The 13,570-nt window shown below is 36.2% G+C and overlaps 2 protein-coding genes across 3 annotated transcripts in view; one reads left to right on the forward strand and one right to left on the reverse strand.

Moving 5' to 3' along the window:
• Positions 1 to 604: 604 nt before the first annotated feature.
• LOC146002590 (cuticle protein 19-like) overlaps positions 605 to 13,570 on the reverse strand; it is a 36,856-nt gene continuing 23,890 nt past the window's right edge. Inside the window, exons 2-3 of the mRNA XM_083140535.1 lie at positions 13,184 to 13,291; positions 605 to 923 (exon numbers count right to left, since the gene is read on the reverse strand). Coding sequence (XP_082996661.1) covers positions 660 to 923; positions 13,184 to 13,291 — 372 coding nt within the window. The 3' untranslated portion in view covers positions 605 to 659. The remainder of the gene's footprint in view (positions 924 to 13,183; positions 13,292 to 13,570) is intronic.
• Positions 9,470 to 13,570, forward strand: part of LOC146002589 (uncharacterized) — a 111,138-nt gene continuing 107,037 nt past the window's right edge. The window contains exon 1 of one of the 2 annotated variants that reach the window (XM_083140532.1): positions 9,470 to 9,614. The gene's annotated coding sequence lies outside the window, so the exon portion shown is untranslated. The remainder of the gene's footprint in view (positions 9,615 to 13,570) is intronic. The other variant, XM_083140534.1, reaches the window with a different exon arrangement.

Genomic DNA, 13,570 nt, shown 5'->3' on the forward strand with positions numbered 1-13,570 from the left:
AAAAAATGATTTGGACTGCTTCGTCTTCTGTTTGTGAGTGTCAATCCTTTGATTGTCAACAATACTATCGACATCTCGAAAATAGTCAATGAGAAATCTGATAAACAGAAACCAACTAATGCCAACTTGAATCGAAACTAAATGCAATGATTGGTTTGTTTGATCGAGGTAGCAATATACACAAATCGATACCTATCGATAGTTAAGGACTAGTATAAGCTGTATCAAAAAATTAAGGGGACTGAAATATAGCCAGTATCGTAACTCAACGTACGCAAACTCATGATTACTGGCTCCTTGGGCGAGCGCCTTAAGTGGTCGACCTTGAGACTCGCCACCGAAGTTACGAATTTCCTCCCTACTGTAATGCGTTTAATGAAATAACTTATCATTTTTTGTTAAGTTAACCAGAATACTTTAAAAAGGACATTCTCGCTATAAAACCAGAGAATAGTGATCCACGTGACCAATGACGGGAGTTTTTTTTTTTCCGTCGACCACAACAGTGTTAAATGTTAGGCCGAACCCGGATCCAATGTGATGAGGGTCGACTCAACTCTCACAGTCATCGAGGCTGCTGAACGTAATAAGAACAGCAACATACGTGCGTTAATAATTTTATTTGTGTTTTCTTGATACATAGCAGTATGCTGACGACATTATTCTTCGTAAGCGACGAGCTCAGGCTTCACCAACAAGGGATGTACTGGCTGTGGGTGTAGACCGGGCCCCTCCTTCCTCACGACGGCGTTGAAGCCGCTGTGGTCATCCGCCACGTAGTCCACTGTTCTCACGGTGCCGTCTGGCTCCACCAGGCTGTACTGGCCCTTGACGACGTCACCGTCCCTGGTCTCGTGCTGGCTCTTGATGTCGCCCGTGTGGTGGTCACTCACGGCGTAATTGTACGCGTATTGAGGGTATGCCTGGAGTCATGGAACGAAAACATAAGTAGAGCAGATTCAGTGGCAAGAACCGGTACGGAAATAAATACTTAATGGAAGATATTGGCCAAGCAGAGATTTCTTCTCAAAATTTGAATCAATTAAAGATTGGAAATTCAAAGGGGGTTAAATGTCACTTTTGAAACATTCTGTCTAATACCACTAAAGAAGCTACTACCTCCATTACTACGATAACACTGTATTGCAACACTCAACATGATGACCAAGGCAGAATTTATTGTAAAACATCATAATATAATCGTGACGTTTGAACCTTATAACAAGGTCTTGCTCAGACGCTGAGCAAATTAAAATGAAAAATATTTTTATGTTATTTAACAATAAATTCTGCCTTGGTCATCATTTTGAGTATTTAATTAAACACGGAAACAAGTCTTAATAGTGTTACTATATTACAGTGTATGTACTAATAGAAGGAGATCTGTAGTCTGGAATTAGCCTTGATATATGGATCGTATAGAATGCGAAACATATGTTTCAAAAATAGCACCTAACTTCTTTTCGATTTCCAGTCATCAACTATCAACAATCAGTGCTCCTACAAGAAATAAATCATTTAACTGAAATTAATGAAAAGGGCTTGTAAACAACATTTTCTAGCATCTTGCCAGTAACTATAAGATATAAAAATAGTACATGCTTGGCTTTACCTGTCTTATTACATAAAGTTAGATTAAAATGTTAGTTGAGAAAGGTCACAATTAAACAATAAATGTGTAGTTTGTTGATAATAATAGTAATGAAAATTGCCAATCCGTAATGTAAGAATATTAATTAAAATACATGTTATACGTAGTATGAAATGCAATAAAGTGATAGTTTATTGTGATAGGTTTTGATCCAGAACTAGCTCTCTTGAAAGTTACAGAATATGAGCCAAACAAGATTTTCAAAATCTGTTTCATTTCCATTTTATACTCAGCAGGGGCGGCGCCAAGGTGTGCTTGCTTGCGCACCCCTTAAATTTCCCCTTCAGCACCCCTTTCTCAAAACCAACATTAAACCGAAAATAATGTTAACTCTTCACATAGGAAAACAAATGGAATAACTAAAAATAGTTTCTGGCAACCAATCATTTGTTTAAACAGGCGACAAACAAATTATTATTCATCAGTACTAAAAGCTCTTTAGTAATCGTGCACAAAGCTACCACATAATTTGTTCAAAGTTACCAACTTCAGCAAATACTACAATTTTCTTGTTGTTTGTTTACAGTAACCAAATAGCTTAACCAGACGTGTTTTGTATTAAATTAAATTAAATCAGTTTTGTTGCAGTGTCTTACGAAAACCATGTCGTCATATTGAGCGTATAATATTAAGTATTGAAGGGAGAACAGTATTTTTGTATAGTACAGATGCAAGCCATTGATGCTAATCTGAAAGGAAAGCCACATTTACTTCTGTAGTCAAAGCAAGAAAGGAAGAATGAATGAAATCATGTGAATATTTTCATAGAAGCCTACTGAAAGTTGATTGGTATTTAATGTAGTGGCTAAAGCATATATGCATGTTTCATTTTTCCTTTATTTTCAACATCGCACCCCCTAAAGTACATTCCGCACCCACTTAGCACCCTTAGCTGATTAATCCTGGCGCCGCAGCTGATACTCAGGTAGGGTAATCTGAACTGAATGCACAAGAATCTGCACCACTAAATTTAACAAAATATATTTTTGCTTAAATTTGTAAGGTCGCTTCGAACCCGACACCCCTTGATTACAAGGCGACGACGAAACAGCACATACATGTAGTGTATGTTGTTTTCGCAGAACCGCACAAGCATGAGTGACGCAAGGGGGTACCACTCATCTATGGTAAAGAAGCACAATTTAAAAGTGTTTTCTAAATTCTATAAACTTGTCAATAATATATCTCCATAATTATCATTTTTCTTGATTGACGTGATGTGAAATTATACATTATTGATTTGAAATCGGAAAAGATAAACACTTTTGCAGAATTTGATCATCAGTTGAATCTAGTAGAACAATCTATGCCTGCGTCATGGGAATTTCTTTTTGGTGAGGGTCAAAATTTTATACCAATTCTATATATCATCACACAAAAATTGGGGGGATCATATCGTTTCATTGACTTGTTATTGATTTTTAGTTTTGGTTATTATGTATAGTTTTTCAACCTGTGGGTAGGTTGGAAAAATTGGATCTAAAAATTTTCATGCTCGCTTCGCTAACACTATATTTGTTTTCTCTAATGTAATGTATTTAAATAATATGTGTTGTATATGTGTATTAAATAAGTTTTGAATAGGTGCACAATTTAGTGTTAGCTTCTTGCATATTTATTTTCTTATTTTATGTCACTCCATGTTGCGTATGTGTAAAACATATGTTCTACATGAAAGTTACACATGTATCTTCGGAATGCATTTATCATTCATTTTCTGCCATTCAAAAATACAGTTTGTGTGCTCAATTTCCATTATTAGCTAATGTGAAATTGACGGTGTTGAAAGAATATTTCAAATGGTTTGTTCCAATAAAATGCTTTAGCACAGACTTTACCCCCTTTTTGCGTAATTTATGAGGATAATAACTACTACTACTACGACTAGTAATAATAATAATAATAATAATAATAATGTCATTATTATTATTGGTACGTTTATCCTGGTACTTGTCCCTCCCCAGACAAAAAATCGTGGTTGCACCTCTGGTATTATATTTTTCGGCAAATTTTGTCTGACAAGAAAAATTTGAGTAATTAATTCGGCATACACGAGGGGGGGGGGGCAAATGTTCTACCTTTTTGGGGGGAGCGCGTCATGGGCCTTGGGGGGGATAGGCACCCCTGATAATAGTTATTATAAGTTTCTATCATAGGTTTTATTACTGATTATATTATTATTGGCAATATTGTCACTATTACAGCTTCATCAATTCAACAACCTGCCCCTATGTATTGTTTTTCGACACTCATATCTAGGGCCTACAAATTAATTTATACTTAACCAACTCGCTGGAGACAGAGACAGCTCAAGTCTTCAAAACGTTGGAATTAGAACAACATTAGTAAAAAAGAGCCAAATGTCATTCAACATGAATTTACTACCGGTCTTTACACTTCTTTACACTAGAAGAAAGAAATAACATTTTCTCAAAATTTCTTGCACACGAAATAATGTGACAGAGAGACGAAAGAAAGAGAGATTTTCCGCGGGAAAGGCGCCTTCTTTTCCATTTCACTAACAGGATGGAAAATTACATGCTTTGTACTACCGGCACGCCAAATCCACATGCACGGACCGTGGAGGAGAAGAGCACTTTCCGCCCAATCAACTTCCTTTGAATTGTCCGCTTTCTCGGATGTCTCTTTTGGGTGTGCAGGAATTGCCGACAGGAAGTTCGACGCTTGAGTGACATTCTGTTTATCCACGAGATAATCAGCGCTTCTGCACTGAATGCAAATACTGTACCGGGAGTTTCAGAAATAATTGAGGTGTTACAAAAAGTTGTTGCAAGTAAAGTATTGCACTTCGATACTGCAATAAGTCCAGGACGAACGAGGAACGCAAACAGTGTTTTTCGAGTCCTACAAATTGTACAATATGTGCACCATGAGTGATGAGTGACACGGCAAACATCGACACGATAGTCTACTTCTCGTCACACTCGCATCAACATGAGCCTTTCGATGGGGTCTATCGCAGCGATGATACACTCCTTTAGGGCTGCGATTTAACGCGCATCGGTGGGACGAATACCCTATCTTTTATGAAACCCCACAAAAAGAAGTTACACGGTGTAAGGTTCGGTAATCTTGGGGACCAAAACATTGACCGAAACACTGTGAGTGATAACGTGATTTAGGTGTCGCCTAGCGGCAGGGATTTGAACTCTCAGCTTAACAAAACATACAAGCACAAACTGTTTGGGTTCCTCGGTCGTTCTGGACTGGTTTCAATAATATAAGTTCAATTGATTATATGCAATAACTTTTTGTAATACCTCAATTATTTCTGAAACACCTGATATTTCAATACACTTCACAGTAATAATTCTCATACAGCACTAATAAGAATCGCCCAAAAAGAGTGCCACTACAAAATATATATCCAATATTTCTGAAAGTTTACACATTGTTGATGTGGAGAGAGCATTAGTTAATTGTTTACAATTTCACACGGCTATATTCCAATATTCAGATATGTAAAACTGTACTTTCTTCCTTATTTTGTTGGCTATGCATCTATTTCTGATGTACCTTTCTGATTATATTAGAAATGAATAGAAGAGGCCTGACTTCTGTTTGCTACATTATCTTCAAGGGTGTCCGGTAAAAATGGCAAAGGAAAAAATGACAAGGGAAAAAATGGCCAAGTAAAAATGGCAAACGGAAAAAATGGCAAAGGTAAAAATGGCAAACGGAAAAAATGGCCAAAGTGAAGTTTTCTTCTTTGACAGTTGTCTTCTCTCAGCGTGCAGAATGATCGCTTTCACTGCTACATTTTCTTGCTGGATGCATCTGATTAGCTTCCACAATATAGCCTACAGTCTTTACTCTGTAGGATGTTTGAATTTAAATTGCATTACTCCATATAAACCATATACATTGGTATTTGGAGGGTTCAGTACAGTTCAGATAAAAAATATAGTTACAAAATGTCTATAATTTACAATCTAGATGTTCACTAACGCTATAATATTCCTTATTAACTAATAGTTTTTTATAAATTTGTTTTTGAAACTTGTCATACTTCCTGCTTTAATATCATTTGGTAGGTTATTGAATATTTTAATTGCCATATGTTCGGGTTCTTCTTGAACTAATGTTAACCTGGTGAAGTATGGCTTTAGAAGCTGATTATTTCGGGTGTTATTTGTATGTTCTATTGAACTTCGTAGCGCAATAATTTTTCTCGTATATAATGACATTTCATATATGTACAGTGAAGGGAGGGTTAATATTTTGAATTTCTTAAACAACGTTATGCACAATTCTCTAGGCTTCATTCCTGCCCACCAAATGCAAAAACTTGTTGTTTTATTGTTTCTACCTTGAAGTATATTGTGTGAAATGTTCTCTTATACCGTCCAAAATTAGGACACTTGGCAATCTTCACAGCATCATAATCAGGTGAATGATTATGGTCATAGGAACACACAGGATTTCGTTTCAATAATTTTGTTTTTAGAATTCCTCGACACTTGAAATTGTTCCTCCACCTTATAACATTCTTCAGATCAGACTTTTGTAGAAAGAAGAGCTTATCTCCAGCTTTCCAAGATTTAACAATTTTATTTTGAAAAAAGTAAACAAGTTCGTCCATCTTAGTGCGAGGGGGTTAGATAAGGGCTGACTTGAAGTCCTACTAGTAACAAGCGTAAACTTGTTTTCAGTCAAGATGAAAACCCATTCTATGCTGCACCCCACTTAAGTTTCATCAATCACACATGCTTCAAATTATTTACAAAGGTTACCTTTTATTAGTATGTGATTCTATAGGGACAGTAACTCCTGCCAAAAGAAATAAAGAAATAAACGGCATTATTTTTGGAAACATCAAATAAAATGTATCCATTCAAAGACAAATTAATGTTAAAAGACACCAAAATTATATTAAATTTTAATTCCAAACTGTGAAATGGAAGACACGTAATTTCTCAATTTTCATGTAAAATCGTAATAGGTATATTGTATTTGCCATTCTTATTCTTGCCATTTCTACCCTTGCCATTTTTTCCGCTTGCCATTTTCACTTTGCCATTTTTTCCTTTGCCATTTTTACCTAAATTCTCTTCAAGGGATACATGAAGTCTAAGAAAATATTTGCAAGGCTAAAATTAAAAAAAGAAAAGCCTCCCAGATTCGGTAGTGGTAACGATGTCACCTTGTTATTCAATGAGTCCCGTGTTTGATACCCACTGGAAGCACACTGCACAGTGGTTCACAATCCATTTTAAACTGTTGGTCTACTTCCGATTAGCCTATTTGTGCATAAAGTGGACTTAAAACAACAAACCAAACAGTTGAATCACACCACATACATAGACGAAAGAAACAGAACTTTTAAAAAATCACAACAGGAAAGAACTTCTGGTTTAATAATATGTCCTTAAAAACTAATCTCTAAAGTTTTGAATAATAAATCATTGTTCATCAAATCAGAATGCCAAAGTACGTAATCGGAAGTTGCCTTTTTCTATGCTCTCTACCTAACTTCTTGCCATTTCAACAGTAATGTGTTCAGGATTTCATTCTAGCTATGCTACATCCTTATACCAACGTCTAGCTGCATTTACGAATAAGACAAATTTTGATAAACTCACACAAAAAGTCACTAATGTCATATTTAATATCAAATTAAATCCCTTACTTGAAGTGAGAAGTACGTAGATTTATATTTTTTTAAAAAATCTTCGTGTACATATGAATTGTGAAAGTTCGTTAATTGTGTGTTCATTAACTCAATTTTTTGTGTGTATAAAAATATTTATATGAAAGATAAAAGGGGGGAATGTACTGTACATCCCTGTTTCTTATTATACTGTCTATCATTCCACACCTCCTGTAAATTTCCTTGGTGATTGATTTATATGTGTTCCTTGGTACGCTTGGTAAACAAATAGACCAGACGATCTATTTCATAGATAAACAGTTGTCATTTTCAATGTATATCTATTAATGGGTTATAAGATACAGAGGGTAGGGTCTTTGTTATGTTCAGATAAAATAAATTAATTATTCCGGTTATCGTAACGCGGTGATAAGAAATTGGTTCTTGCTTAATTTTGCCTTAATTTACTTCGCTTTTCTGCCACATTTGGTTAATCGCCAAGATGAGATTGAATGGTGATAAGATGAAATGAATAAAAAAAACAATCACAAACACACAATGACAGCACTCGACACGGAGTATTATACTGGCCGTGAGTCAAGACGCCAGATCCTCGCAAGTCTGCAAAATGCAGCCCAGCCCTTACCCCCAAATTGGTTCTTGGTTCGAATCTGGAAAAGTGTGTTTCGTGTATTTTGTGGTTCTTTCATCCAATTTGGCCATGCTGTTGTGATTAAATAGGAAATATTTGTAAAAGAAAGAAAAGACAAATAAGATTCAAATTATATTAATTATCTCTTTTAAGAAAATTTTTATTGCTTAGTTGTTTAATATAGGCAATTGTGTTCCTACAAGCAGAAAACTACATTATACTTATCACCTCGTTTGGACTTACCTAGGTACAATCTCACCATCGACGGTCAAAAGTTCGAGTCTTATCATGGACAAGGGTTTATCTTTACGAGAGTTTCTTCATCGATTTCATGTCATCGCCATTCATCCATATGATCACGATGCCAATTTCATAAAACTAACAACAATAACAGCGCCGCTGCATATCCAGAATTTTATGTTTCAGCAAGAGATCAGAGAGAAAGACATTTCGGGGTAAGTTGAGAACGTCAGTAAGTACGCATACTGTGAATTGAACCTCATAATCGAAATTTATAGAGACGTGGTCGAACATGGAACGCCATATATCGAGTTGAATGATGACATGTATTTTCATGCGGTGACGCCTCTAAGGAAGGAGTATCTAGGGGTAACTTCATCACTTGAAAAATCTTCAGTGGGAACAAGGGCCAAGTAGTACCACCTTGTCCTAACTTCTGCCAAGTATAAATTTCTCCATCGAATATTTTGGTTTTGTTGTCTTCAAGAAAAAAAAAACAACTTTAACTTTGAAATGCACCCTCTGTGCATGGAGCCCTAGGCTTTATCCCCGTAGGCTACCCTCACTATGAGCCTAATTCATTATACCGGGTGATTCAAAAGTCGCCCCTATATATATATGTCATTAAGTGTGCATAATATAATATCAACCTCATAATCGAAAATTAGAGATCTTTTATTGACGTGGTCGAAAACACTCACTGTTCTTTCCTTCAAGTAGTATGTATGATTGGATAAACGAATCTATTTTCCTATATAAGATGAGTGGGTCAAACGCATTGACGTATACATTCACAACAACGGAGGTCATATTGAACATGTTGTGTAACCAGAAAACGACTTTGTTTGTTTGTATCCTATGTATGGCGACTTTTGAATCACCCTGTATAATCCTATATCGTGCTCAGGGTGATTATTTGTATTTCCCAACATGTAAAAGTTACAGCCTACAAGTTACAGATGGACATCAACGTTAAAATGTTTGGCTTTATGCGTTAGCTTCTTTTTTGGTTGAAATATCGAAAATACTTGAAGCTTTCAGGATCAAGTATTGTTCTAAACCATGATTTTGTAACAGGAGGTGATGGAATTGTAATCAAAATAAGTAATATGCCTTATTGTTTATTCAAACACTGAACCCATTACCTGTTGCAGATTAATTTGAATTTTATCAGTATTAGCCTCAATGGAGCGATGAGAAAAGTTGTTAACCGTACTTGCAGTTCAAACCAGACTCGTTAGACAAACAGTCGATCAAATCGAACGAGAGAGGTTGGCGTAGGAAGTAATTCGGTGTCTGAATTGCCTATTCAAAGCTTACAGCGTGTCACAGATACAATGGCTAGTCACTGCTTTCTTTGTGTTGATGTAAATGCTATTCTTCGAATCGTTTACGACCTGATCTCGAACACAGAGTTACTACGTGTAAGAGTTGTGTGGACTAACAGGTGCAAGGAACAGGTAAGCAGCATTCTCTTCGATTTATGTGATTAGTTTAAAATTTTGTTCATTGAAAATATCATACATACTTTGGCTTCAGGATTTGAACAGTAATGTGTTCAGTGTTTCATTCTAGCTGTGCTACACCTTTAAATCAACGATATATACGATGAAATGGGAGGTTGAGAGAAATTTGGATAAAGGCTAAGACAAATAGACCACATAAGTTAATCTTACCATAAAACTGAATCTCTTAATTGAAGTTCATAAGTCTATAAAAATATGAATTGTGAAAAATTCTTTACTTATTTGTTCATTTATTACATTAACTCGATTTTTGTGCGAATTTTTATATGATTTGATTGATTGAATTTGAAGTTATGGGTGCGTCAGCACTAGGCTTATTTGCGTCAAAACATATGGAGGAGCAAAGTCTGTGAAGTGAATTTTCGTTGGATAATTCTCCCGGTAGGGTTCGTTACTATATCAAACAGGATAATTTCCTGCATCAACATCGAAATGTGGGTTTGACAAAGGGGACTGTACCCAGAACTGCCAGCACAGAGGGTGAGAGTGCTGATCATTCGGCTATGCGAGAATCTTTTAATCATAATTATGAATTTACTTCTTTAAAGAATGTTTCACCCTAATTTTCGAGTGAATTCCTGCTTATAATTTGCCATAACGATAAAAATTGTAATCTTTTACATGACTAAACATAACCTTTAGAAGTCTACAAAGAGTATGTGGTATGGGTGACGGACAATAAGGCAACAATTCCTCCTTTCTGCTATCATTTTTCACAACTGGTTATCGTCATCTACGCCCTGTAAATTGATATTAAGGTATCAAGGGTGAAATGTTATAAGCCAAACACCTTCCTGCTAAATACAATCCTAGTTAAAATCTTGAATATGCAAATTAGTTTCAGACTGACGCAATCATGACAGCTAATCAAAATTCTTGTAACATGAGCCTGTGATCTCCTCATCCCATCACTGTTAGAACCATCTGGCGTTTTTGCACCTCGGTGTGACCGACCTGCATCGTTTCCAACATCGTGTATTCTTCCGCAAGGCATCATCCAGCATTATGCATTCGAGTTAAAGTGTTTCTGTGTCAAATGCCATGTAAGTGTACAAGCGCGTAACCAGTAGCGCTACAAGAGGAATGAAAGATAGCAAGGCGATTGGCCCCTCCCCTTTCTACACCTTCAACCTGCTGCCAAATGAAATAACCTGTTCCTGCGCCCACCTCGCTCTGCATAAACAATTCCAGGCAGGCAAATTTCTCACACCTGAAGCTAGGACAGGCTACATGCACTCTTGGCACCTCCACAAGAGCGAGGGTCTTTTGGTGTAGGAACAATTTTAGGAGAGTGTGAATTTTATGGAGTGTAGTTGATTGGACGATTTGGTCAGTGTGCAAATTAACGTGGGGATGCCAGGACACCCTCTCCCTCTCCCCGCAGAAAATTTCATCCCCGGCAAGGGAGAATTACAGTAAAACCTCGATAATCCGGACTAATGGGGGATAAGTTGACCGGTTTAACGAAAGTCCAGATTAACTGAAATAACCTTAAAGAACAATAGAAAGTGCATTAAAACTCCGTTTATATCAACAAAACACGTTTATTATGGTGTATTTAAAGGACATAGGCCTAAATACACTATACAATACAGTACAAAGTCTGCGGGAAACAGAATTTCATCAGTGGTGACTGCCTTATCTTTGGGAAGTTCTCTTGTTGACTTCTAGCCACATTTAAAACCCTGCAATCTGCTTTATTTATTATTATTATTATTATTTTTGCCTTTTGCCTGTCCGGATTAAGCGTAGTCCAGCTTAATCCGGGTTAATCCAGGTCCGGATTAACGAGGTTTTACTGTATTTTATCCCTGTCAGAAACGCTTTTATCCTCTTCAAAGGAAATGGGATTGAAAGCATAAAGTATAGCATTTCATAACTGTAACAAACACACAGAATCATTCGTGTCCTTTAATGGTCCAGTCATCAAAAATATCCTTACCAAAAAGTATGCAACCATGTGGATTGAAAACGGACACCATTCTGAAACTGACTAACCTTAACGAGCCGAGGCAAGAAAAGGCTCCATCGCATAGTGCTGATATTTTACATGTATTAAAGTGTTCACAAGAAACTTGTAGATATGTTATATGGACATTAAGTTTTTAACTTGGCAATAGGAATTTAATAAAGTTTGCGGTGTTACTAGTTCGATAGCTCTTTTTGTGTATGAGTTTCTGTTCCCTTAGAATATACATGTACTAAGTGTCTCTAAATTACATGCAATTCTTATCGTAAGATCTAATGATCTAGATTAAAATCAATTTTCTAAGGTAACGCAAGGCAATAGTTTAGTTTAGTGACTGATAACATATACAAATTTGCATACGCAAAAAACGAAAAGAAAAACCACCTCCCGAAATGAAATCATAAATTCTCAAAGAATGGGTATCCCCCCTCCCCACAAAAATCAGAAAGTTTAATTCGAACAGTGAATTTGGTTTATTTTACTTGGTTTATTGCCCAGGTTGGGATTCGAATCCGAGACTTCTGGCGTCGTAGCGCGCTGTGCTAACCACTCCACCACGGTGGTCGGCATCGTGAAAATCTGTTAGGGTTGTTGATAAGTTGCTGCAGTCGTCGCACCGTTTTTGTCAAAAAAAAAATATTTTAAAACTTTTCTTTCTACCTTTTAAAATATATACCCTTATAATTCATCTTTACGAGAAATAAATTACTATAAAATTTACGGTTATCATGTTAAATATATTACCTTAAATATATCCTTAGTTTAAGCTGTCGTTAATTTTAAGATTGACTGAAGCACATTACTCATTTACTCTTAAGTTAATTGACAATTCCTACTTAATTTCAAACGGAAATGAGAATTGCTAATTTTAAATGTCCAATAACTCGGGAAAGGTGGCTGCTTAATTTCATGGACGAAAGGACAAGTATTTGTACAGACATTTAGTAATTCGATCGATATGTCCGTCTGTCAAAATACATAAAAATGTTAATTCTAAGTATATTGTTCAGAATTGTTATAATTGTAGTGTAGAGTATTTTAATTAATTATTTTTTTAAAATAATTTGAAGAATTATTTCTTTGATTTGATTTTATGTTTGTTATTTATCGTTGCTTTTCCGCAACATTTGGCCAATCGCGACAATGAGGATGAGTGATGATATGATGAAATTGATGAAGGTGCACTCGCAAATAATACCCATGCTCAGGCCGGGATTCGAACCCATGACACCTGGCGTCTTAGAGCTCTGTGCTAACCACTCCGTCACGATGATTGGTAATTGATTTATTTGAGTGTAAGTAATTAATATAAATAATATAAGCGATTATTTTCAAAGGCTGTTAACATTTGTAGGGGAAAATATTTTGAAAACTATTTTAATATATTCATTCTACACTATACCTTAAACTAGGAAAGATAATGTGTGAAGATGTAGGGCTCCTACCTTAGCACTTTGCTGGCATATGCTGGGAGAACCTTACACACACACACGCACACGCACACACACACACACACATACAAACATGTACTTACATGATAGTCAATGTCATTGGTGACCCCAATAATCGGAGCGTAGTGAGGCTCTGGTGATATAATACCGCTGCATGCTGACCCCAATAGAACAGTAACAATTACAATAACCTAAAATAGAAAAAAACGCAATATTTAACATGTTGCATGATTCATGAAAAGTCAATTGAATAAACATTTATTTATTTCCTCACGCAGTTGTCCTTGGCAATATTTTGTTACAGTTTATAATCAAGCATCCATAGATAACTCAAATAAGGTTCTATAGATTCTACAGGTAATTTACATAAACTGCTAGCCCCTTGAGAAAGGTTAAAAGTGCAAGGTTGTAAAGCAGTGGCCGCCGACGGGGGTGGGGGGGGAAGCAGTTGCTCCACACTTTGTGCCACT

The sequence above is a fragment of the Lepisma saccharinum genome, chromosome 18, assembly GCF_977018435.1.
Source record: "Lepisma saccharinum chromosome 18, izLepSacc3.1, whole genome shotgun sequence".
NCBI classification, from domain to species: domain Eukaryota; kingdom Metazoa; phylum Arthropoda; class Insecta; order Zygentoma; family Lepismatidae; genus Lepisma; species Lepisma saccharinum.